Source organism: Dipteris shenzhenensis, chromosome 12 (assembly GCF_047967505.1).
Source record: "Dipteris shenzhenensis isolate YYH24624 ecotype China chromosome 12, Dip_SZ_1.0, whole genome shotgun sequence".
Classification (NCBI taxonomy): Eukaryota; Viridiplantae; Streptophyta; class Polypodiopsida; order Gleicheniales; family Dipteridaceae; genus Dipteris; species Dipteris shenzhenensis.
In genome coordinates, this window is record NC_141607.1 from 47511068 (window position 1) to 47537220 (window position 26153).

Here is a 26153-nt window from a genome sequence, read left to right on the forward strand (position 1 = left end):
AGAGTAGGATCACAGAGTTCTTTCCATTGAGTGACATTGATCGTCCAGTCTCTAGCCGCAGACGTGACAGAGACCCCGACCCGACGACCGCAACACGACACACGAGACATCGAGGGGGGACACAGATTACTTTGGGGGACCTCCTGTCATTGTTTAGACTTGGGATACGTCCCATGGGAGTCACGGTGGCTCTGGGCTTGTGTCGAGCCTCGTCCAGGAGATCGAGACGCACGGCAGACCTTGACGGGCGCCAGCGTTCCATCGCCGACTATGCACCAGCCAGGGCGACATGACATACAGAGGATTCTGCTCCACTGCAGTCCTTTTCTTTTCTTTTCAATGTTACATCCAGATGTATTTGATTATGTATGATCAGACTTAGGGTTCAGCACGGGTGATGATGCTCGTTTCAGCAGCTCCACCCTTACTGTGATTTGTATAAGGTTTTCTTTCCGTCTCATAGACCCGTCGGTCTTCCGAAGACTCTAATAAAATTTCTTTCTTTCTTTCTCTCTCTCTCTCTCTCTCTCTCTCTCTCTCTCCAAGATTTATGCATCAGTACTTGATTCGGGGGTCAGCAGATTTGCGGAGTGTCGAGGACTCAGAGCAGCGTGACATGCCGGTTTCAGGCTGGATGATGGGACCATGGACCACATTCTCGCGCTTAGATATATCATCGAGGAGACGAGGGCACGGAAGCAGAGGGTTTACTGTTGCTTTGTGGACTTCCGCAAAGCATTTGACACCGTTCCAAGAGGCCGTCTCATATGACGCCTACAGGATTTGGGTTAGGACCAGGAGATCATTTCGGCTGTCATGGCACTTTATGAGCGAGTTTTAGACAGAGTCCGGACAGGGTCTGGATGGACAGATGAGATCATGAGCACTATTCGGGTCAAACAAGGGTGCCCATTATCACCTACCTTGTTTAGCCCCGACATCGATGAGCTCGAGACAGTGATGCAGGCACAGGGTGGGGTAGATTGCTCTCTCGCGGGCACGCTGATTTGGATATTACTTTATGTAGATGACGTGGCTCTCGTCTTCCTCAGCAGAGGGGCTCCAGAGACACCTTGATGCACTACAGTCCTTTTGTGAGTCTCATGATTTGAAGGTTAACTTGGGTAAAACCAAGCTTACGATCTTCTATACATCTCGAGTCGTCATGCGCGATGAGCATTTCACATTTGAGGGGTCCCTTGTTGAGGTAGTTTCATCATACACTATCTGGGGGTCGTCTTTTTCGGACCCATCTTCACTATGAGACCCGCGATGCATGAACGCTTGAGCAGAGGATATGCTTCATTGGCTAGACCAGAGAGGCAGTGCTTCAGCTCTCACTTTCAGGATCCACGGACCAAAGGGTTGCTTTTTGACTCCTTGGTCTGCCCAGCAGGGATCTCTCATAGACCTATCTGTCTTCTGAAGACTAACTTTCTTTCTTTTCTTTCTCTTCTGCCCCTGGACAGAGTGGAGTTGATGAGGAGGAGATGGATGATATGAGGCTTGGTGGGCTAGTCGGATGAGATGATGATGAGAAGAGACGCAGCTAGAGATGTAGAGGCGGACTAGAGGAGATACGATGGAGGTTCAAGCCATCACATCTATATTCGGAGGGGACCGCCTGATCAAAGGAGTCACCATTGACATGGCACATCGGATGAGCAAGGAGCAAACGCAGAAAAACCAGTTAGTTTAGAAGAAAACATTGTTTTCTCAGTTGATGATGGTGCTGCCGCCCCGGGTGATGTGACGTGCCATTTTGCTCAAGCTTGGTATTGGGTCTTCTCTAGTAGTATACCTTTCATTGTGCAGCCAAAGCCCTCAAAGAGCTACTCTCATTTGGTCGAATTGCATCCTCCATTCTCAGTCTGTTGATGGAAGCTTGTAGTTGACTAGTGAGCTTGTTTTCATTATGTTCTTCATCTTTTTCTTATAAACATTGTGTTTATTTGAAAGTCAACATGCCAAGTTCTTGTGGTAGCACAAGTGAAAGCCCAGCAAAGAAATCAAACAAGAGACCACGCCACCCATCGTTGAGAGAGACGACTTGGCGGACACAGACACGAGACATATTTACAGCTCATAGGAGAGCTTCCCTTGCATGGGGCTATGTATTTGGACCTTGAGTTACTAGTTTTGTGTTTTGGTTTCTATTTAGTTTAGTACTCAGCACAAGGGCCATAGCGAACCCACAGTGGGCTTGTATGGGATAGCTTTGGCTTTGTACTTGGTCTCATAGGCCTGCAAGGCCTCCATTAGACGGTAATCTCTCTCTTTCTCTCTCTCTCCAGTAGCTCCACCCTTTCAGCTTCTTGTATCAGGTTTCTTACAGTCTCATAGACCGCTCGGTCTTCCAAAGACATTAATAATCTCTAGCAAGGTCTGCGCGCGCCTTTTGCTCCAGCCCCACTGAGGCTTGTATGAGTCTATCTTTTTTGCACACTTTGTCCCATAGGCCCGCGAGGCCTCCCGCGGACGTTAATACATCTTTGTTCTTCTCTCTCTTGTTGGAATTATAGATAAAATTCAGCAGTGCCCAATGTAATATAATAAGTTAGTTAGGGGCACTTTTCCCTCATTTAGAGGTTTTTCCCCCTAACTGCAGTTAGTTCACTAACTATGGTTAGTGACTACTAAGGTTTTGTCACTATGACAAAACCTTATCAACTCTACTTTGTGTTGTACTCTTTTACACTCTATTTTGCAACTACAGCTTCTAAGCTTTCGACTCTCTCACTCTCTCAAGTTCTCACTCTCTCCATCTCCTTCATTTGGTATCAGAGCAGGTTCTAGGCCTTTGTGCCCTCTGCTCCTCCTTCATACCAGCGCCTAGCCTACAGCTCCAGTCCGCTCCAATCTGACCGTACAGTCCGTACGACTGTACGGCATCCTGACGCATCGACGGCCGTACATACCTGCTGATCGTACATCGCTGTACCAGCTCCGAAACTGTTCGTCATCTGCTGTCGTACTTCGCCGTACCAGCTCCGTACTTCGCCGTACCAGCTCCGTACCTGCAGCCGTACTGCTCCGTACCAGCTCCGTACGTTGCGTCACCTGCTTCCGTACAGCGCCGTTTGTACCGCACCGTACATCGCCATCCGTACATTGCAATAACATCTGTACCTGTCGTCGACGTACCAGCCGTACAGTGCCGTACAAACTGTACGGCACTTCCGTACTGTCTTCAGTACAGTACATCCGTACTGAATCTGCTTCAGTACAGCAGGTGTTCTTTGACAGGCTTCTCTTGTAGAAAAATACAGTTTGGTGCAGTTGTTTTGGAGTACATTTGGGGCATTTTTGCATATTGCAGCCATTGCAATCATTGTGCAATTTTGGAGCTACATCTGGAGAAAAATTGGAAATATAGTCTAAAATTTGGGGCTTTTGTCTTAAAATTGCAGATTTGGGGTTTTTAACATTCTAACCCCTTTCTGGCTGCAATTTCTAGCCACAAATTGGGGCTTTTGTGTTGGGAGAGCATCTTTTGGAGTATTCAGTACATACTGCGTTTCTTGGAGTGTTTGGAACACTTTTGGCAGATTTTGGAGAGTGTTTTATGCTTGGACAGATTTCTGACAGCTCAAGTGCAGAAATCTAAGTTGCATATACAGCCCGTGCTTGGGTGTGGTTTTTGGGAGTTGTGCATTTTATTCCCAGTAAGGGAATTCAGCTTTGTATCTGCTTCAATCTCTTTTTCAGATATGGCCCATCAAAATCAGAATGAGTTTCAGTTCGGTGGTCTTTCACAGGAAGACAAATTGGATGGTACCAACTACTCCCTCTGGAGTTTCATGGTACGTAATATTCTGATTTCTCGCAATTTATGGGATTATGTCAATGGGGATGAAATCCGACCAGCAGATATTGCACCTGCTACCCCTCCTCACCAAGGAGGTGGAAGAGGTCGTGCACAAGTTGCAGCTGCAGGACAAGTTGTTGGTGCAGCTACAGTCAATACTCCTGAGCAAAAGAGATGGGATTCACGGGATGCCTTAGCCTTGTCTTGCATCTCTCTTTCAGTGAAAAGATCAATCATTCCGCATATCCGGTCGTGTAAGACCTCCAGGGCAGCGTGGGATATTTTGGAAAGCATGTATGCAGCACGGAATGATGCCAGGGTATCTTTTTTAAAAAGAGAGTTGAGCAATACACATATGGAGGAGGGTGACTCCATGTCAGCCCACCTCACTAAGCTACAGGATCTCAGAGAGCAGTTGTTAAACATAGATGAAATTATTCCTGATTCAGAGATGATTACAACCACTCTGAATTCTCTTCCTGAGTCTTATCTTAGCTTTCATACTTCGCTGAATTTATCATTGAGGGGGGGTGCAAATCCTCTTTCTTTTCATGAGCTGATAGGACTCCTGCTTCAGGAAGAGCAGACCAGGAAAAATTTGGCTTCACGTGCAGGTGAACAAGCCATGCTCTCAAAATTCAAATCAAAAACAAAGGGACAGGCAAAAACAGCAGCAAATCAGCCTTCCAGTGGGTCAGGACAGCCTTCACAAAAGGCTAAAAGTGATGCAAGCAAGCCCAAAAAGAAGGGTTTTTGTCACTACTGCAAAAAGCCAGGTCATCACATAGCAGAATGCAGGAAAAGGATTGCAAAGGAAAAGAAAAACAGCTCAGGAATGGCTGTTTCAGATTCAGCCCCTTGTGCATCTGACAGTGGGGATGCTGCAGCCAACTTTGTTGGTCAAGATTATGCCTTTTTATCTTGCATCTCTGATTCTAGGTTGGCTGTTCCAAATGCTCGGGATAGTACAGCTTCTTGCAGTGATGATACATATGCATTTTTGACTTGCAGTTTTGACTCTCCCTCAGATGCATCTGCTTTCAGTGTTGATGAAACACTGAACACATGGTATTTTGACAGCGGTGCATCCAAGCACATCACTTCAAGGAAGTGTCTTTTTACTTCCTTGCATCCACCCCCTGTTGGTAAGAAAGTCACTTGTGCCAACAACTCCTCATATTCAGTACGTGGCACAGGAGAAGTTGAGCTCACTGCAATTGATGGCTCAATTTTCAGACTTTCTAATGTCTTATATGTGCCTGGCATAACCAAAAATCTCCTTTCAGTGTCCACTCTTAACAGAGATGGATTTCAGGTCATCTTTGAGGATGACAAATGTGCTGTCCGGGACAGGGAAGCTAACTATGCCTTAATGTTATCTGGTACTCTGCTGCGTGGGCTTTTTCAGCTTGATATTTTTCAGAAAAGAGCAGCTCATGCTTTGGCAATTTCTACCCCTACAGTTGCCATGCAAAATGCAGAATTATGGCATGCCAGATATGGCCACATGCATTACAACAGCTTAATGACACTTCAGAAATTTTCAATGGTTGATGCATTGCCACCTCTTGAGATACCTCCTCCACATGCCTGTGAAGGGTGCATTTTAGGTAAAATGCATAGATTTCCCTTCAAGAAGGATGGTTCAGTTAAAGCTGTTCGCAAATTGCAGCTTATACACAGTGATGTCTGTGGTCCCATGAGGACTCCTTCATTGGGTGGTCATCTCTACTTTGTCACATTTATTGATGACTACTCCAATTTTACTTGGGTTTATGGGTTGAAAAAGAAATCTGAAGTGTTCACAGTGTTTAAACACTTTTCAGCCATGGTTGAAAATGAAACAGGGCTCAAGATACAGACATTACGCACGGATAGAGGTGGGGAATACCTATCTACAGAATTTGATGCTTTTCTCAAACAAAAGGGTATTGTGCATCAGCTCACAGTCAGGCTGACCCCTCAGCAAAATGGCAAAGCTGAGAGGAAAAATAGAACCCTCATGGAGATGGACAGATGTATGCTGAAAAGCAAACACATGCCTCATAAATTCTGGTTAGAGGGTTTGATGTGTGCTAATTACATTTTGAACAGGGCTCCCACTAAGGCTTTAAAAACAAAAACTCCTTTTGAGGTCTGGAATGACAGGAAGCCTTCAGTGGATCACTTCCGAGTCTTTGGATGCCTTGCCTATGCACATGTGCCAGTTGAATTTAGGCACAAATTGTCAGATAAAGCCATCAAATGCATATTTGTTGGATACAGTGCAGAAAGCAAGGGGTATCGTCTCTACAATCCTGCTACACGCAAAATCATTGTAAGTAGAGATGTGATATTTTCTGAAAATTCAGCTTACACTCAGGCTGATTTTCAAATGCCTTCACCTTCAGAAGATGTCTTTCAAGGGTTGCTACCCATTGCTTTGGGTTCCCCTGCTGATTTTTCTGATCCAAATCAGAATTTACAGCAACCTTCAAATGCTTCAGTTCCGCCAAGGGATGTCATGCCTCCTCCACAGGAAGTGGAACAAGTGGTACAGCAAGAAATTGCAGACATACATGCAGCAAAAACAGTCCCAAACTGGCTGTTACAGACTCTCCGGGAGAGTAAACTTGATGCTCCGTTACCTGGCAGGACTCGCAGTGCAGCAAGGCACATGGAAGGTGCTAATTCAGTGGAATCAGCATATGCAGGTACTCTCCTTGATGAAGAGGAGCCTGCCACATTTGAAGAGGCACAAGGTCATGTGCATTGGATGAATGCCATGCACGATGAGTTGCAGTCCATTGCAAAAAATCAGACTTGGGATGTTGTGGACTTGCCACAGGGTAAACATGCTATTGGCACACGATGGGTATTTAAAGTCAAACGGAAGCCAGATGGCTCCATTGACAGATATAAAGCCAGGCTGGTTGCTAAAGGATATGCTCAGAAAAAGGGCATAGATTATGAGGAGACTTTTGCTCCTACATCCCGGATGACTACCATCCGATCAGTAATTGCAATGGCTGCACATTTTGAGTGGAATGTTCATCAGTTGGACATCAAAACAGCCTTCTTAAATGGGGACTTGCTGGAAGAGGTGTATGTCAAACCACCTCCGGGTTTTGGAATTACAGCAAATGCACTTCAAGTCTGCAAGCTTAATAAAGCTTTATATGGGCTGAAACAGGCCCCTCGTGCATGGTATGCCAAGATACATGCCTTTTTGACCAGCAAGGGGCTGCACAATAGTCCTACTGAGAGCACCCTCTACATCAAGATGGATGGGGGGGAAATATTAGTCATCCTTCTTTATGTTGATGACTTACTGCTCACAGGGTCCAATGACGACAAAATTGCAGATTTCAAAACTGATTTGCAGACCCACTTTGATATGTCAGATTTGGGGCTGCTTCACTTTTATTTGGGGATCCAGTTCTCTCATGAGAGACGTGGCACTGTTATGTCTCAGTCCAAGTATGTTCAGAAACTTTTGGACAGATTTAACATGCAAGAGTGTAAGCCCATATCTACTCCTATGGAACCGGGGCTGAAACTCACAATGCATGATGCAGGAGAATCAGTTGATGCCACACTTTACAGTCAAGCTGTTGGATGCCTCATATATCTCTGCAATACTAGGTCTGATATTCAGTTTGCAGTATCTCAGGTGAGCAGGTACATGCACAGCCCCAAAATTATGCATTGGCAGGCAGTTAAGCGCATCTTCCGTTATTTGCAAGGCACCAAGTCTTTTGGCTTACTATTTCCCAGGGGGGGTGACTTGCAGATGCATGCCTACAGTGATTCAGATTGGGCTGGTGATTATGACACTAGGCAGTCCACTAGTGGCAATTGTTTCTTTTTGGGAAAATCTTGCATTTCATGGCTGAGCAAGAAACAATCTATAGTGGCTACCTCATCATGTGAAGCTGAGTACAGGGCAGCTTTCACAGCAACAGTTGAATGTGTCTGGCTGAGACGTTTATTTGCTGATCTTCATCTGTCTTTGGAGGGTCCTTCTCCAATTCTCACTGATAGCCAGAGTGCCATTGCAGTGGCAAAGAATCCAGTGTTTCATGCTCGCACGAAGCACATTGAGGTTCACTATCACTACGTCAGAGAGAAGTTGCATGCAGGAGAGATCAGTATGATCTTTGTGTCCACACATGACAACGTTGCAGATATTTTCACCAAAGCACTACCACGTGAGAAGTTCGAGGCATTTCGCAGTGCCTTGAACTTATATCCGTTTGGTGATTGATCAGCCTTGTACATGACATTGGCACTGCAGGGGGGTGTTGGAATTATAGATAAAATTCAGCAGTGACCAATGTAATATAATAAGTTAGTTAGGGGCACTTTTCCCTCATTTAGAGGTTTTTCCCCCTAACTGCAGTTAGTTCACTAACTATGGTTAGTGACTACTAAGGTTTTGTCACTATGACAAAACCTTATCAACTCTACTTTGTGTTGTACTCTTTTACACTCTATTTTGCAACTACAGCTTCTAAGCTTTCGACTCTCTCACTCTCTCAAGCTCTCACTCTCTCCATCCCTCCTTCATCTCTCTCTCTCTCTCCTTTTGTCTGTGTGTCTGTCTCCCACTCCCACTCCCACTCCCACTCCCACTCCCACTTCCTCTCATGGTTTTGCTAAATCTATTCCCTTCTCCTAATCTGCCTTGTTTCCTTCATCAAAATCTACCTTCTGCTCCAAGTTTTGTCAACATCGCATCAATTGCATTACGCAAAATCTCTTCTTAAGGAGGATTGCAAAAAGAGTCAGTTGCCTTATTTGTGCTGCCCTTATCTTTTTTGCCAAAATATCTAGCTTGCCCTAAGAGGTTAGTAAGAAACGCAAGTGTGTCGACATAACTTATGATGAAACATCAATGACAGCACCCAAAATCCATGAATGGATTACACTGTCCTTAAAGAATAGCATTAAGTGACAGTATTCCAGGTCAAATAAAAGTTGTAGTGATCCATCTCATGTGGTCCCTAAGCATTGTAAATATGGGATCCCTTACCAATCTGTGTAGAATATGCATATCTATAATGCTAGAATATATCCTTGGAGTATGATTTGGACTGGTGCTATTGCACCATGCTGGGTGTAGTCAGTATTGCCATCTATAAATGAGTAGATGCGATATGCATCCACCATTTCTAGCATCTATGAAGAGACAAATGAATATATGCTGCTGCACTTTGAGGTCTTGTTAATCCACCCATGCAGATTGTGCCGCCTTCTTTTCTATTGACTACAACGATTCCACTTACCTTTTCTGGTCAGGCAGTTAAATGAGGCTCGATTGTTCCATTCTCTCAATATCTGATTATTCTAAGCAAAATTGCGATTTGTGAAGAGACATAGGAACAAGGAGGGAATATGAGCAAAGCTTACTGTGGCATCTCACAAGAGCTGTCATATTAGTCATACTGAACCTGTGCATGAGAGGACCTCGCTTTGGAGAAAGGGAAGAGAACCATGAACATCCAATAATTAGAAGAAGGTTGCCCATTGTATGAATAAAATGCAGGCGGATGAAAATTGTGAAGCGGAAGCAAGTGGAGGAGAGTAAGACTAAGACCACAAGAGTGGTGGGTGTGAATCGAGAAGCGAGGGCACACCACAACCCTCAAGAGTATATTAGGATAGGCATTAGGGTGGAACCAGTTCAGAGTGAACCGTGTTCACACTGTAACCTGTAATAAAAAGGTGTATATGAGGTGGCAAAGGGCCTTAACCCCAACAACCTCCCACCTGAAGGCAATGTGCCTTAAAAAAAACAGAAATTACAGCAAGTACATATAGAATGTACAAGGCCAAAATGTGATACAGGGCCTATCCAACACCCATCAGTGTCCTGCAATGTGCAAACTGCTCTGCTGGCAAGATCTTGGTGAAAAGATCCGCAGGGTTATCATCAGTATGGATTTTGACAAGTTCTAACTTGTCATGCAATACCTCACGAATAAAGTGGTACTTAACATCAATGTGCTTGGTCTTCTGATGAAAGACCGGATTCTTTGCCAACATAATAGCACTCTGGCTATCACAATGCAAAGAAGGAATATCCCCTAAAAAACCCAAGTCTCCCACTAGACGTGAAAGCCATATGGCCTCCTTGCAAGCCTCAGTGGCTGCAATATACTCTGCCTCCGTTGTAGACAATGCTGTGCATCTCTGTAACCTGGATATCCATGAAATAGCACCACCTGTGAAAGTAAACACGTAGCCCATGGTGGACTTACGATTGTCTGCATGCCCTGCATAATCTGAATCTGTGTATCCATGCACTTCTGCATCTTGCTTGCCAAAACATATGCACACATCTTGAGACCCCTTAAGGTATCTCAATATACCCTTAATAGCCTCCCAATGCCTCTTACCGGGGTTAGCCATATATGTACTGACCACTCCCACTGCAAAAGCAATATCTGGTCTAGTAGCAACCATGGCATACATCAGACTGCCACATGCAGAAGCATAAGGAACCTTGGCCATATGAGCCCTTTCATCATTTGATTGAGGGTTGTCCTTTTGGCTGAGTTTCAAATATGGAGGCAAGGGTGTGCTCAAAGCCTTCCCCTTATCCATATTGAACCTCTCCAGGACTTTGCCAATGTACTCCTTTTGAGAAAGATAGAGTAAACCCTTTGACCTGTTCCTCACAATCCGCATACCAAGAATGTGATTTGCATCACCAAGATCCTTCATGTCGAAGGTTTTGTGCAGTTTTGCCTTCAAAGCATTCATATCAATAGATGACTTCCCAGCAATAAGCATATCATCCACATAAAGAATGAGTATAAGAAGACTACCATCTCTTGTCTTCTTAGTGTAGAGACAATGATCATGATCAGACCGTCTGAATCCTTGTGCTTTCATGAAAGCATCAAACTTGTGATACCACTCTCTGGGTGCCTGCTTGAGCCCATAGAGACTCTTCTGCAATTTGCATACAAGCCCTTCTTTTCCCTTGACTTGATATCCCTCTGGTTGCTGCATATAAATATCCTCGTGAACGTCTCCATGAAGGAAGGCCGTCTTCACGTCCATTTGGACAAGATCCTTGTCCTGACAAGCAACCAAAGCTAAAACAGTCCTCAATGTAGTCATTTTGACTACAGGAGAAAAGATTTCATCAAAGTCAACTCCCTTTTCTTGCTTGAACCCCTTAGCAACTAATCTTGCTTTGTACTTGGGCTTAGCATCCCCTGGAGTGATCTTCAACCTATAAACCCATTTGCATGGTAGGACTTTCTGGCCTGCAGGCAATTGCACTAGATTCCATGTCTGATTCTTCTCAAGAGATTGCATTTCTGAAATCATGGCTTTCTGCCAATTCTTTGCGTCCTCCCTCTTCATGGCTTCTTTAAAGCACGAGGGCTCACCACAATCTGTCACCATGATGTAATCATCAAGTGCATTCACCCCTGGAACAAACCTGTCAGGCATCCGGGACACCCTGGTGCTCCGCCTAACCCAACCATCTTGATTAGGTGGCTGATTTACTTGCTGTTCCTGCATATTTTGGGGCTGTACAGCCTGCTCTGGAAGCACATCTTGCTGAATCTCAGGCTGCATTTGTGGTTCTTCCTGTGGAGGATAATATGGAGCATTAAAAGCCCGAGGTGGCTGCTGATTTTGACCATTTTGGACAGCATTTTGATTGGCATTTTGTGGTTGTGCTGGAGGTCCTTCCTCCTCAAAAATGACTCTTCTCACTCCAATGGTATTGATAGGCTGTTTTTGCATCCTATCTTCTCGAAAAATCACATCATTGCTCCTCACAATCTTTTGAGATTCAGGGTCCCACAACCTGTAACCCATCTCTCCATTGTCACCATACCCAAGAAAGATACACTTGCGTGACTTTGGGTCTAATTTGCTGCGTATTTCCCTTCTGATATGCATAAAGGCCTGGCAGCCAAACACCCTGAGATGTTTGTAAGAGGGTGGCTTTCCGGACCACACCTCCTCAGGTACCTTCAAATCCAAGGCCCTGTTGGGTGACCTATTGATGAGATGTACTGCTGTCTTAACAGCTTCTGCCCAAAAACCATGGGTCAATCCTGCTTGTGAGAGCATGCTAAGAGTCCTCTCTTGAATGGTCCTATTTGCCCTTTCAGCCACGCCATTTTGTGGAGGATTGTAGGGAGCGGGCAACTCCCTCTTTATCCCCTTCTCATCACAAAATGTAGTAAATTCCCTTGAGAGGTATTCCCCTCCATTATCAGACCTGAGGCATTTAAGCTTCTTTCCTGTCTGATTCTCAACAAGTGCCAACCAAGTCTTGAAGACTTTGAACACATCACTCTTATGCTTAATGGGATAGACCCATATCTTCCTAGATGCATCATCAATAAAAGTGACAAAATACTTGGCACTGCCCAAAGAAAGGTTGGGCATTTCACATACATCTGTATGTACCAAAGTTAGGACTTCTTGCTTAACATTTCCAGCCTTTTTATGGGCTGATTGCTTATGTTTGCCATAAATACAATGATCACATGCTGAAAAATCAGAAATATTAAGTCTCGGCAAGTAACCCAAAGAAGACAATACTTTCATTCCTTTCTGGCTTATATGGCCCAACCGGCTATGCCACAATGAAGTGTGTGGCTGCTCGGTCACATGGATTACATTAGCATCAACACCCTCAACATACAATGGATACAAGGTGCTTGATTTGCAGCCCTTGGCCACAACCATATTTCCCTCAAGCACCTTCCATATAGAATGACCAAATTGGGTGAGATACCCTGCATCATCAAGCTGCCCAGTGGATATCAAGCTCTTCCTGAGTTGTGGCACATGTCTCACATTGTGCAATACAAATTCAGAACCATTTGGGAATTTTAGATGCACATCCCCAATACCAACAACGTCACAGGCATAATCATTCCCAAGTTTCACGCATCCTTTCTTCCCTGCATCATACGAAGCAAACCACTGCTCATGAGGAGTAACATGATAGGATGCACCCGAGTCTAATAGCCAATCCTGTGCATATGAGCCATCATTGGCCACAAGAAAAGAACTATCACCAGAGGAGGCAACAAGTATAACATCGTCATTATCTTCATCACTGCTAATCACTGCATTGAGCTCCTCAAGTTTAGCCTTGCCCTTGGTGTCTTTGGCATCTCTTTTCGCATCTTTGTCCTCTTCTTTTCTTTCCTTATCCTTGCCTTTGTTTTTCAGCTGAAAACAGTCCCTTTTAATATGCCCCTTCTTATGGCAGTAGTGGCATTCAAGGTCCTTCCGAGGACGGGACTGACTGCGAGATTTCCCTTTATTTTGGTTTCCCCCTCTATTTTGCTGCCTACCTCTGCCCACAGCCAATGCACTTGCATTCTTATTTTCACTGCTATTCTTACGCCTCACCTCTTCCTGCAGAAGAGCGCTTTCCACATCTTGGCATGACAATCCTGTGAAAGCAGGGGCTGAATTGCTTATCGCTGTAGCAAAAGTATCCCAACTGTCAGGGAGGGTACTCAAGAGAAAAATGCCCTTCACCTCATCATCAAAATTCATTTTCTGATTTGTGAGTTGGCTGAATATAGAGTGAAACTCATTGAGGTGAAGTGAGAGGGCTGTCCCCTCTTTCATGCTTAGTTTCATAAGCCTCTTCAACCAAAACACTTTACTAGCTGCACTCTGACTCTCGAAAAGGGACTCAAGTTTTTTCCATATGCTGTAAGCGGTGGCTTCATTCTCTACATTGAAGTAGATCTTCTTTGAGATGGTCAAAAGAATGGTACTCTTGGCCTTCTCATTCATGGTTTCCCATTGAAGGTCACTAACTTCATCGGGCTTGATCCCTTTATACTTGATAGGCATATTTTGATCTTTCTGGACCAACACATTATATATTTGGTTCTTCCAATAAGAGAAATTTGCATTCCCCTCCAACTTCTCGATGTTCCAATAGTTGCCTTCGTTGCTTGAAGACATAATGATAAGCCCAAGTAGAAGCAAATAAATAAACCTAAGGCACAGAGAGCCTCAAAGTCACGTGCTGTGACTTAATGCAATGTTGTCCACTCTCCAAAACTGTAAAAAAAACAGTAAAAAAGAAACTCTAAAAAATCCCCAAATCTCTTCCAAAATTGGCCTGCACTTGTACAAAACTGTCACACCCCGAGCCTTGACAAGTGACCAAATGTCACTGTAGAATGAATGATCAACTGACACAAATATCCCAGATTGTTTAGCAGGTGTTTGGGCAAACTCTCCCACCTTAAATAGGCATATGAACACTGTCACAAGGCTAAACTCAGAACTGAACTGAGTTTTCACACTCTCCAAGAGTGTACAAATGTGCTGTCCACAATAAGAAGCATTTACCCAAAAAAGGACCTGATTGCAAAATCTCCTCTTTTGTCACTGCATTTGACACATAGACATGTAAATCCCCTTCCAAAACTGTCTACAATGGCCAATGACACCAATTTGAGCAAAAGCCCTTTGTTTTGGCGTCTATTGAAGAGAAATTTCGTCAAATAGGCACCCACAAGTGCGTACAAGCACTCTAGCGTCAAAAGCCCCAAATTTCTTGCATGCAATTTCTCCAAATTCCGAGAATGCACCACGATGTGCACCCAATCCTCAAGTTTCTGCCCAGAATATCCAGTGGTGCTCCCAATTCCAGCTGACCAATGCCGGGCCAAAAGAAAGCACGGGGTTCATCGAACCTCCGTCGAATGGGCCAGCCATGAGATAGTTTGCTCCAACAAAGAGGAGCAATGCTGTAGACGTTCTCTTTAGACCGGGGATCCACTACTGTAGCGTAGACAGTGAAGACCAGACCGGCTACGGCGCTCTTTCTCTGTGTGTTGCTCTGCTGCGCAGTAGCACTTGCGGCAGCCGATCACTTGCCTTACTCCCCTGAAGACCTCGAGTCAGAGAGCAGGCTCTCCGCGCTATTTGACGCCTGGAACAGAAAGCATGGCAAGCACTACGCGGCTGATAGGGCTCCGGAGAAGGAAAGACGCTTCAAAATCTTCAAACAGAACTTGCAGCACATTCATCAGCATAACCAGAAGGGCTCTTCCTATACCCTGGGCCTCACCCGCTTTGCGGACCTCACGAACGAGGAGTTCAAATCATCGAGCTTCTTCGGTGCAAGGCTTGAGTCGTTAAGACGCGGTTGAAGCTCTCAGAATCGGTTAGGGAGGACGCAGGATAGAGTTCATGAACCTGGCTCTGATACCAGTTGAAGCGGAAGCAAGTGGAGGAGAGTAAGACTAAGACCACAAGAGTGGTGGGTGTGAATCGAGAAGCGAGGGCACACCACAACCCTCAAGAGTATATTAGGATAGGCATTAGAGTGGAACCAGTTCAGAGTGAACCGTGTTCACACTGTAACCTGTAATAAAAAGGTGTATATGAGGTGGCACAGGGCCTTAACCCCAACAAATTGGAGGATGAAAAAATAGGGAAACAAGTGGAGGCATGTTCTATAATGTAGGAAGGGGCTGAATGATTATAAACTGCTTGATATGTTTCCTTGACTTGCTTAAAGAATTGCCTAAAATATGGTGGTGCATTGGTTTTTCCCAGAACTTACGCAGGAAGGTTTGTATTGTTGAATGTGCGTTGTACAGAGTATCAAAAGTTTTATTTTCACACTAAAGCATTTGTCTCTGCGTTTTGAAGTTTAGTTGCTGAGCTTTACCTCTGTTTTCTTCAGAGCTTGAATGAAAAGCGTGACCTTGAACGGAAGCTTATGGAAACCAACACGTCCCCTACTTCTTCACAGGATCAGCAGGAACTGGAATTGATGCTTAAACATGTTACGGCTGAAATGAAGCTTTTTGTAAGATAAAAGGACCCCAAATTTGTTTGAAATGTGTTTCAGTCTGTGGAGTTCATTAGTTCACGTTGTAATTCTGATCTCAATTCAAAATTATGCTTGCATGCACACACTTTGGCAAGCATGCTTGAAGATGCTTGCATGTGCGAGCTAGATACTCAGTTGTGCACCGATGCTTTTCTGAAAATCATCCAGCATACTGGCATTCTTTGATATGGCTGCGTACGATTGGCTTTTTAGAGAGAGAGAGAGAGTGAGAGAGAGAGAGAGAGAGAGAGAGAAAGAAAGAAAGAAACTATTATTATCGTCCTCTGGGGGCCTGAAATCGACCCATGAGAGAGAGAGAGAGAGAGAGAGAGAGAGAGAGAGAGAGAGAGATTAACGTCTTCGGGAGGCCTCCCGCGCCTATGAGGGAGAGAAAGAAAGAAAGAAAGAAAGAAAGAAAGTTAATTAAAGTCTTCGGAAGACCGATGGGTCGATGAGACTGTGAAAAACCTGATACAAGCAATCTGAAAGAGTATATATATATATATATATAGAGAGAGAGAGAGAGAGAGAGAGAGAGAGAGAGAGAGAGAGAGATGTATTAACGTCTTCAGGAGGCCTTGTGGGCCTATGAGAAACAAAAGAAAGAAAGATATGTTAACGTCTGCGAGAGGCCTTGTGGGCCTATGAGACAAAGTGCGAACACAAGAAGTACCTCATACAAGCCATTGAGGGCTGAAGCAAAGGGTTCACTAAGATCCTTGCTGAGAACTGAGAACTGAGAACTGAAAAACTGAAAAACTGAAAGCAAAAGCTAACATGCTAACATGCTCAGCTAGTGAGCAAAGCAAAACACTAGAGTAGAAAAGTAACAGAAGCGTAGCAGGCGGTCAGTGTCATGCACTCAGGGCTCAGAGAGAGAAAGAAAGAATGAAAGTTTATTAAAGTCTTCGCAAGACTGATGGGTCTATGAGACTGAAAAACCTGATACAAGCAAGCTGACAGGGTGGAGCTACTAATGAGCATAAACACCCATACAGAAAAACAAAGGATAAATTCTACATAGTCATATATATATATATATATATATATATAACTACATAGTCATATTAGACTAATAATCATCTCCATCATCACTAACATCATAAACATCATCAGATAGTCTGTCATCTGAACACGAAGTGAGATATACACCAAAGTCACAACTGTGGTCCACTCTATCCCCCCTCATCAAGGGTGGGGGAGCTAGAGCAGAACACAAGAGATAGAATGCTGTCGGTAGCATGCGGGCGTAGTCCTGCGTTGTCCATGGTCACAGCTCTACGTCTGACAAGTGTGATTGTCACCCCTGCCTGTCGCGCTCGTACTTTGAACAAGGAGGGAATGTCGCCAAGCATGATCTGTGTGTCGACCCTCCGCTGAAGCTATCGTGTCACTGGATCTGGGTTCTCGATCGTGTCTAGGGACTGTGGAGTGGGAGCTTGTATATGATCTAGTTGGAAGAACTCGGTGATCTTGCTTTGAGAAGAGTCTACTAGGGCATGCTCCTCCTGTCTTTGTGATTGAAGTAGGCGCTCATGATGTTTGACTACCTCATGGTTGAATGCGGCCAAGCATCGTTGATTTGGAAAGGAGAGGAACCGCGATAACAATCCGGAGCTATCTCTGAATAGACAGTAAAGGCGACCTCGGATCTCAGAGCAAAGTGGGCATCAAAAAATGAAATGCCCCTCAGACTCAACCTCCTGTAGGCTACATAATGTGCATATATGTCTCTCCCTGGATAAAGCCTCTACTCCACCACTCTCAGTACAGAGTCTATGTGAAGAGACTCGAAACTGCCCAATAGAGATCCTCAGCAAGGGGGGCAGATGAATCCGCGTATATCCCGGTGGGTCACTAAACCCCTCATTTGAGATGTGTAAACATCGATCTCTGTAGAAGCTGAGCTTCACGAAGAGCTCACTCGGTTTCAAACAGGTCGGAAGGTATGCAGTTGCAAGAGATGCTCATGTGTGACCTGGTTGACCTTGTGATACCGTAGTGGGGAGAATGGTGCATCAATGCTGTATTGGAAGGGAGGAAGTCTATCCATGTGGGGCTCCAATCGCCCAAACCACCTCACTGTGTGTGCATACCAACACCTCTGATCACCTGCATTCAATAGAGCCATAGAGGAGGACAATGCTAGCCATGGTAGTTTGCTGCGTCCCGAGGTCCGATCTCCAGATGCCTTGACTTGGTATAAGTAGGTGGTGACTTGAAATGCTGCGTCGAGCTGCAATGGAGATGAACCAAACTCAGCCGGACAATCTGGTGAGGAACTGATGGCTTACTGCAAATCATCCGTGATAACATGAGTACCTGTAGTCGCTCCACACGAGCCCACTCTGAATCTGACAGATATGGGCCCGAGCAAGGGCTGTCGTACATCCCTGCTGGTCGGGGACCAAGGAATTAAAAGTAAGCACTTGGTCCGGAGTCTTGAAAGTGTGAACGGAACACTGCCTCTCTAGTCTGGCCAATGACACGTGCCCTTTGCCCAAGCGAGCCTGCATCGCCGATCTCATGGTGAAAATAGGCCCGGAGAAGATTACCCCTAAATATGTGTATGATGATACAATCTCAACTGGTGATCTATCAAAAGGTCAACTGCTCCCGATGCATAGCGACCTGAGATGTATTGAAGATCATAACCTTGGTTTTGCCAAGGTTGACCTTCAGGTCATGTGACTCACAAAAATACTGTAGTGCATCTAAGTACCTCTGGAGGCCCTCTGCTGAGGACGATAAGAGTACCACATCATCTGCATATAGCAAGATCTGAATCTGTGGGGTCACTTTGTGTGAGAAGTGCAGTGGTGCGGAGCGAAGAAGGAGAGAAAACAACAAACATTGGCAAGAGAGAACCGGAGAACAAGAGAGACTGCACAGGATCTCGAGAAAAAACCCCCTCTAATGTTGGAGAAAAGCCCTCCATTGGTGGCTGCACAACTGTGCATTGAGATAAGAAAAAAGGGAGAGAGAGGGCCCTATTTATAGGGTCACCCCTTGCCCCAACCAACTGACTGAGGGGGGAGTAGGTAGCCGACTAGGGAGGTCGACTCAGCTTGTACAGACCGACCAGCAGGTCGGTTGTAGGGCTATCTCCTAGGCGGCCGCAAACGAGGGTTCCAACCAGGCGTACACGTGCGGCTTGGTGGTAGACCCAAGGCGGGCTATATGTGTCCCTTAGTGTGCCTTTGGCAGGGCCGGAACAGGCTTGTAGACCCACGCACAGCTCCGCACAGATGGCAGCCCCTCCGTCACCTTGAAACAAGTGCAGACAGCCATGCCCAAGGCCTGGAAACATGTAGACCTCCATGGTAAACCCCCTCTATCTCTCTGGGGTGGGCAAACTCAGAAGCAAGGTCCTCAGTCTCCCTCACATGGGTGGGTAGACCCACAACCAAGGCCCTCACTCAAGGAGACATGAGATGAACTCTAACACCTCCTTTCAATGCATGTATTGGGAATAGCTGTTAGATTTCGATGAGGATTCCCTCAGTACCAGAGATAGATGCAGCATAGTTGGGGTTCGTGAGGCAGTCAGCAGATGCAGGTGCATCAGTGACAGATATGGGAGGCATCTACTAGAGTTAGGGGCTTTACATGACTTGATCATCTATAGCGGTCTCCGAAGATGGCCATCATTTGGCGAGCTCACTTGTTTCCCACATGGAGGGGGGAGTAGCACGGTAGACTACCTGCTCCGTCCACTAGCCTTTGCCCCATGGATACATGATTTTACTGTGCCTCCTCCTCCACTCGCAGCCGACCAGTCATATCTTACCTTCTGTATATTGGTTGCCACGCTAGCCATGAGGAGGGCCCCCCCGCCACCCACTCACGTTCAGATCCATTTCGATTGTGTTCTTGACTCGGTGTACATGAGCCACCTGGCTTTTGAGCTTCTAGTACTACTTGGAGAGGGGATGGACGTCAGATGCAGGTGCATCAGTGACAGCATATGGGAGGCATCTACTAGAGTTAGGGGCTTTACATGACTTGATCATCTATAGCGGTCTCCGAAGATAGCCATCATTTGACGGGCTCACTTATTTCCCACATGGAGGGGGGAGTAGCACGGTAGACTACCTGCTCCGTCCACTAGCCTTTGCCCCACGGATACATGATTTTACTGTGCCTCATCCTCCACTTGCAGTCGACCACTCATATCTTACCTTCTGTATATCGGTTGCCCCGCTAGCCATCTCGCGTTCAGATCCATTTCGACCGTGCTCTTGACTCGGTGTACGTGAGCCACCTGGCTTTTGAGCTTCTAGTATTACTTGGAGAGGGGATGGACCTCGCACACGCATCAAACACCCTTATATCGGTGATATAGGATGTTGCCACTAGATCCTTTACCACGACACAATCTGCACGTGTTCCAGATGGGAAGATGCCCCAAAACCCCTGGTTCGATGATGAGTGCAGAGAGATGAGAGCTCACCTTACACGTGAGCGAGCACTGGGACACTGGACTTCACTAGAGTCACAACAGATCTCACGCCCAGTGACACGGCGTAAGAAGCGGGCTTTCCTCATGCACAGGATGGATGAGGTGATCTGCTCCTTTTGCGGAGGAGACCCTACTACGGGATGGGGGCTCTTGTCAGAGGGGAAGTCGCCCATCCCCATCACAGATCCCGCAATCATATATATGATGCCCTAGGTTCTGAGATGTTGTCTATGCTGAGACCCACTACGTGTTATTTGTTTACTTCGCAGAATGTACGAGCTGCCCTTCTCCGGCTCCATAACTAGCGATCACCAGATCATGAGGGGCTACACATTGAGCATTTTGCGCATGGGCAACAGATCCTGACCCTGATCTTAGTACAGCTGTTCAACCATGCCGTATACCATGGCTTCCCACCTACCTGAAGCACCACCAACATAGTACTGATACACAAGGCAGGTGATTCCATGGACACTAGGAACTACTGCACTCTTATGATTGGCTACACTTTGGCTAAGAGATATGGGTCGGTACTAGAGAGGGAGATTAACAATCACACAGAGGGTCACGAGCAGCATGCACTTCGGCAGGTGGGTTTTCGGAGACAACACTCCACCCTAGATCACATTTTCACCCTGAGGGCTATTATTGAGGAGGCGAAGTCAAGGCATCAAAAAGTCTACACTTGCTTCATAGACTTCCGTAAGGCATTTGATATTGTCCCATGCTCTCGCTTGATCAAGAGGTTACAGGAGTTGCAGCTCCCACAAATCATGATTTTGGGAGGTCATGAGTGTGTATGAGTCTATCAGAGGGAGGGTACGCCCCCCAGGAGGCCTATCAGACTGGGTTGAGAGCACTATAAGAGTGAAACAAGGCCCTATCACCGACTCTTTTCGGGCTCTATATTGATGAGATCCCTTCTTTTGTGGATTGCCTAGGTGGAGAGGGCTCACTTCTGGTTGACTTGATGGTGCAGATATTGATGTACACGGATGACATAGTCCTCATATCATCCTCAACAGAGGGACTGCAGAAACATCTAGAGGCTCTGGAGATGTTCTGCAGAGAGAGAGACTTGACAGTTAACCTTGGGAAAACCAAGGTTATGATCTTCAACACCTCGCAAGCAGTGCCCCGTCCCCATAGCTTCACATACCATGGCGAGCTTGTGGAGATAGTGCAGTCTTACACATATTTGGGGATAGTGTTCACCGGATCAGGTTTCACGATGATCCATGCGGGTAGGGCACGACTCACAGGAGGACGGGGTGCTCTGGCCTGACTAGAGAGGCGATGCATCCAGGCACACTTCTAGGACCCCCGACGAAGGCTTGGCTTTTTGACACGTCGGTGAGACCGACTGCCATCTATGCAACACCTTTCTGGGGGAGTGATTTCAGCGATAGAGTGGAAGAGATTTGAGAGGCTACAGTGATCATGGGATCCAAGATGATTCGGAGTAAACCCTCAGTTCCCCATCAGATTATACAGGCATAGTTCGCCATGACCCCTCTCCAGGTTGATGCCATCTTTCAGACAGTGACATTCCTCCACATAGTTTGGGCCTTACCCCAATAGAGATCACCGAGGTCAGCATTAGAGTCCTCCAGGCGACAAGCAGAGAGCGGTGTTGATATGGCATGGTACGCACGGATATCCACGTGGTTTAGCAGTCACGGCATTCAGACGGATAGACTTCCCTCCTTTCAGTACAAGTTTGGACGCACCACCCGAGATGATTCCATGAGATGAGATCAACCGTATTATATGGTTGGACCTCCATACATCTAGGGCTTGGGGGGGAGAGGAGTTCTCCACCAAGATGATCCAGTTCTACCATGATCACTTCCTGAGGGTCTCAGAGCACGGTCTTGTCATCAGACCTCAGTATCTCGAGGACAGGAGAGTCTCACATACACTGAGGGTCACCATCGATCAATTGCGAGTCATCACATCAGCTGCGGATTGATGCAGGGAGAGCTGCAGGCATACCCGGAGAGTAGAGGACTTGCACACTATGCCAGATGGAGGAGCATTTTCTATGTGTCTGTCCAGTCTATTATGAGATTCGGGGACGACATCGCTACCTCTTTCAGGAGGGGCATGGCTTTGGTCCACTCACACGGCTAGTCCATTTTCACGATCAGGTATGTGTTGGGCTCTACTTGATCGAGATGCGATGAGGAGAGACACATTGATGCGACAGACCAGAGAGCAGCATATGGATTGATGCCACAGGTCAGAGAGATCGACAGATCACAGACTTTTGTTACAAACTTCTATGCATCTAAGTCCGTTGCAGTGTGGCTGAGGGAGAGGAGCTTGATGAGATGAGAGCATCATGGATTAGCAGTGGGAGTGTCCACCACGATGCTGCCAGATGAGGGACACACACTCCATGTGCGACACGGAGAGGGACCAGAGCACGTACGATCGAGGTCCGGTCTATCTCAGTCCTTCTTAGAGGCGACCTCCAGAGACGAGGCATGACCCTTGACGTAGCCCGCTGGATCCAGAGATTGAGGAGACACACCTTCCCCCACATCACAAGACAGCTAGACAGGCAGAGATATGAGAACTCCTGACATCTCATCAGAGAGCCTCTAGGTTACCTGGATATACGGAACCTGAGCATGTACTAGGAGTGCTAGCTCTGAGCACCTGATACTTCTCTGTTATTTTGCTTTTGCTTTCGTCACTCTAGTATTTGGACACTTGATTTACTAGTTTAGCACTTTAGCTTTTAAGCTTTCAACAAGGGTCTTAGTGAACCCTTTGCTTCAGCCCCCGGTGGCTTGCATGAGTTACTTTTTGGCTTGTACTTTGTCTCATAGGTCCGCGAGGCCTCTTGTAGACGTTAATACATCTTCCTTTCTTTCTTATTCAGATCTTGGATCAATCTTTCGGAGAGAGCTGGAATGATCACTAAGTAGCTGTTGCTCCAAGGGCTTGGTGAAGAGGTCCGCCTTGTTGTCCTCCATCTTGCAATACGTCAACTGGATTAGGTCGTCAAGAACCTTCTCCCAGACATAGCGGTACTGGATCTCAATAAGCATGAAACACCGGATTCCTGGCCAGAGCAATACAACTCTAATTGTCACTGTGGATGAATGTCGGGGCTGTTTGTGGAAACCCAATCTCTCTAAGTAGGTGACGGAGCCATACTGCCTCACAAGTAGTAGGACATACAGCACGATACGCTGCCTTAGTAGAAGAGAGAGCAACTGTCAGTCTTTTTGCTCCAAGTGAGAGCCGAGATTGAAACAGTATCCAGCGGTGGAAAGGCGAGAGTTGGAATCACCTCCCTAGTCAGAGTCACTCCAACCTGAAAGCTGGATCCTGGAATGTTGTGTGGACTGATAGAACAACCCACGATTGCGAGACCCCTGCAAATACCGAAGAATTCGAAGACCAGAGTCCCAATGAGTCTTCTTAGTGTTTACATGAAAGAGCTGAGAAGACAAATGGAATAACATAGATCTAGAGTGGTATTGAGGAGCCAAATCAAAGATCCAATTAACTTACGTTACTTGCTGGCATCAGTGGGATCATACTTGTCAACTTCAGACTAGGGTCCATAGGTGAAAAAATGGCACGACAATCGGACATATGAAAAGCGTCCAAAAGCTCATGAGTATAACATTTCTGTGACACAAAGTAATCCTTCGGTCGCTGTGAAATCTCCAGTCCCAGGAAGAAGTGTAGAACATCAAGATCTGTCATCTCAAAGGCCTGAGAGAGAGTTGCCTTGGTCTCAACAATGTGGGCAGTATGACTTCCTGTAATGAACAGATCGACATACAGGATGATGAGGGAAAGAAGTCTTCCTTGACGGTAAATGTACAGGTTGGGATCGGCCTGAAATGCTTGCGAACAAAGAACTCATCAATCTTCTGATTCCAAGCTCAAGGAGCCTGCTTAAGTCCATACAAAGATTTTTGGAGCCTGTAAACCATTCCTTTAGTCTTGGGAAACCAGGCGGTTGCTCCACATAGATCTCTTCCTTCAAATCACCATTGAGAAATGCAGATTTAACATCCATTTGATAGATGGGCCACTGCCATGAGCTGCAACTGCGAGGATTGTACGAAGGGTGGCCATCTTGGCAGTAGGAGCAAACGTGTCATCATACTCAATCCGAGGGTATTGAGAGTATCCTTTGGCCACAAGTTGGGCTTTGTGCTTATCCACAGTGCCATTAGAGGAATACTTGGTCTTGTAGACCCATTTGACACCAATAACAAAACGTCGTTGCGGGCGGGGTACCAACTCCTAGGTGTCATTCCGCTCAATGGAATCCAACTACAGTTCCATGGCCTGCTTCCAGTGGGGCTGAGAGAGGCCATCTCGGACACTCGAAGGCTTTGTGTCTTTGAGGATACGAACTAGTGAGGAATCCAACTACAGTTCCATGGCCTGCCACCAGTGGGGCTGAGAGAGGCCATCTCGGACATTCGAAGGCTTTTTTTTTGTTCAAGGTAGATCTGGGACAACACTAGGGTCTGAGGAAAAAAAATGCTTCCTTGAACATCCGAGCGTCCGGCCTTCACCCAAACTACCCCTTCGATCTGAAAACACCCTTCAAAGCTTATCAACAGTTGCCCGTATCTTCCACTATGAATAGCTTCCCAAGCTTGCTGAGTTCTCCTTTGCACAGCTCTGAGGTCTTTTGGCCAGCCTTAGGCTCTGATACCATGTGAGAAGTGCAGCGGTGCAGAGCGAAGGAGAAAGAAAGAAATTTTATTAGAGTCTTCGGAAGACCGATGGGTCTATGAGACTGAAAGAAAACTTGATACAAATCACAGTAAGGATGGAGCTACTGAAACGAGCATCATCACCCATGCTGAATCCTAAGTCTGATCATACATAATCAAATCAAATACATCTGGATGTAACAATGAAAAGAAAAGGACTGGAGCGGAGTGGAATCCTCCGTATGTCATGTCGCCCTAGCTGGTGCATAGCCGGTGATGGGACGCTGGTGCCCGTCAAGAGGTGTTGTACGTCTCGGTCTCCTGGACGAGGCTCGACGCAAGACCAGAGCCATTGTGACTCCCGTGGGACGTATCCCGGGTCTTAACAATGACAGGAGGTCCCCCAGAGTGATCTGTGTGTCCCCTCGATGTCTCGTGTGTTGTGCTGCGGTCGTCGGGTCGGGGTCTCTGTCACGTCTGCGGCTAGAGACTAGACGATCAATGTCACTTGATGAGAAGAACTCTGTGATCCTGCTCTGAGAGGTGTCTGATGATGTGGCCAAGCCCTGTCGCCTGAGTAAGTACACTCTGTGTCGGACCCCCTCGTGAATGAAGGCCGCGAGGCATCTCTGATCTGGGTAGGCGAGGAATTTGGAAAGGAGCTCAGAGCTGTCTCTGAAGAGGCAGTGGTAGCGACCTCGGATCTCGTAGTACACTGGGCACCTGAAAATAAAATGCTCCTCCGACTCGACCTCTCGACAGTCGCACAATATGCATAAGCGATGCTCCCTAGGAATCCCCTCTGCTCTGCCCCTCTCTATGCAGAGGCGGTGTGATGATACCCGAAACTGTCCGATGGAAATCCGTAGTGAGTGAGGCATATGAAGCTCAGTGTACCGCGGTGGTGTGATGAATCACTCCTCCGTAATACGAAGACAGTAATCTCCGTAGAAACTCAGCTTCACTGGAAGCTCCCTTGGCTCCAACCAGGTGCTAAAGGTGTGTAGCTATAAGAGATCATCACGAATGACCTGGTTGGGGTGTGGCTCGATCGGGATGGTGGGTGGGAGTACTGGAGGGGCATCTAAACTGTACTGAAAAGGAGGTATCCTATGGTTGTGAAACCCTAGTCTCACAAACCAGCTGTGAGTCCGTGCATACCAGCATCGCTCATCTCCCTCTGTTGCCAACCTCATGGAGGAATCGAGAGCGAACCATGGCAACCTCTGTCTCCCTCATGTGTAGTCCCCATATGATCTAACCCGGTGTAGATATATAATGGTCTGAAAGGCTGCATCTAGCTGGAGTGGAGAAGCACCAAACTCGGCCTGAATGATGTGATGTGGT

At 46.3% G+C, this 26153-nt stretch overlaps 1 protein-coding gene across 4 annotated transcripts in view; it reads left to right on the plus strand.

Annotated features, from left to right (window-relative positions):
* The window catches only part of MAD1 (mitotic checkpoint family protein), a 161628-nt gene that overhangs the window by 27227 nt on the left and 108248 nt on the right, over nt 1–26153 (plus strand). For 3 of the 4 annotated variants that reach the window (XM_087383168.1, XM_087383169.1, XM_087383171.1), the window contains exon 6: nt 15498–15623. The exons of the other annotated variant lie outside the window; for it this stretch is intronic. In XM_087383168.1, coding sequence (XP_087239294.1) covers nt 15498–15623 — 126 coding nt within the window. The remainder of the gene's footprint in view (nt 1–15497; nt 15624–26153) is intronic. 4 annotated transcript variants of the gene reach the window in all.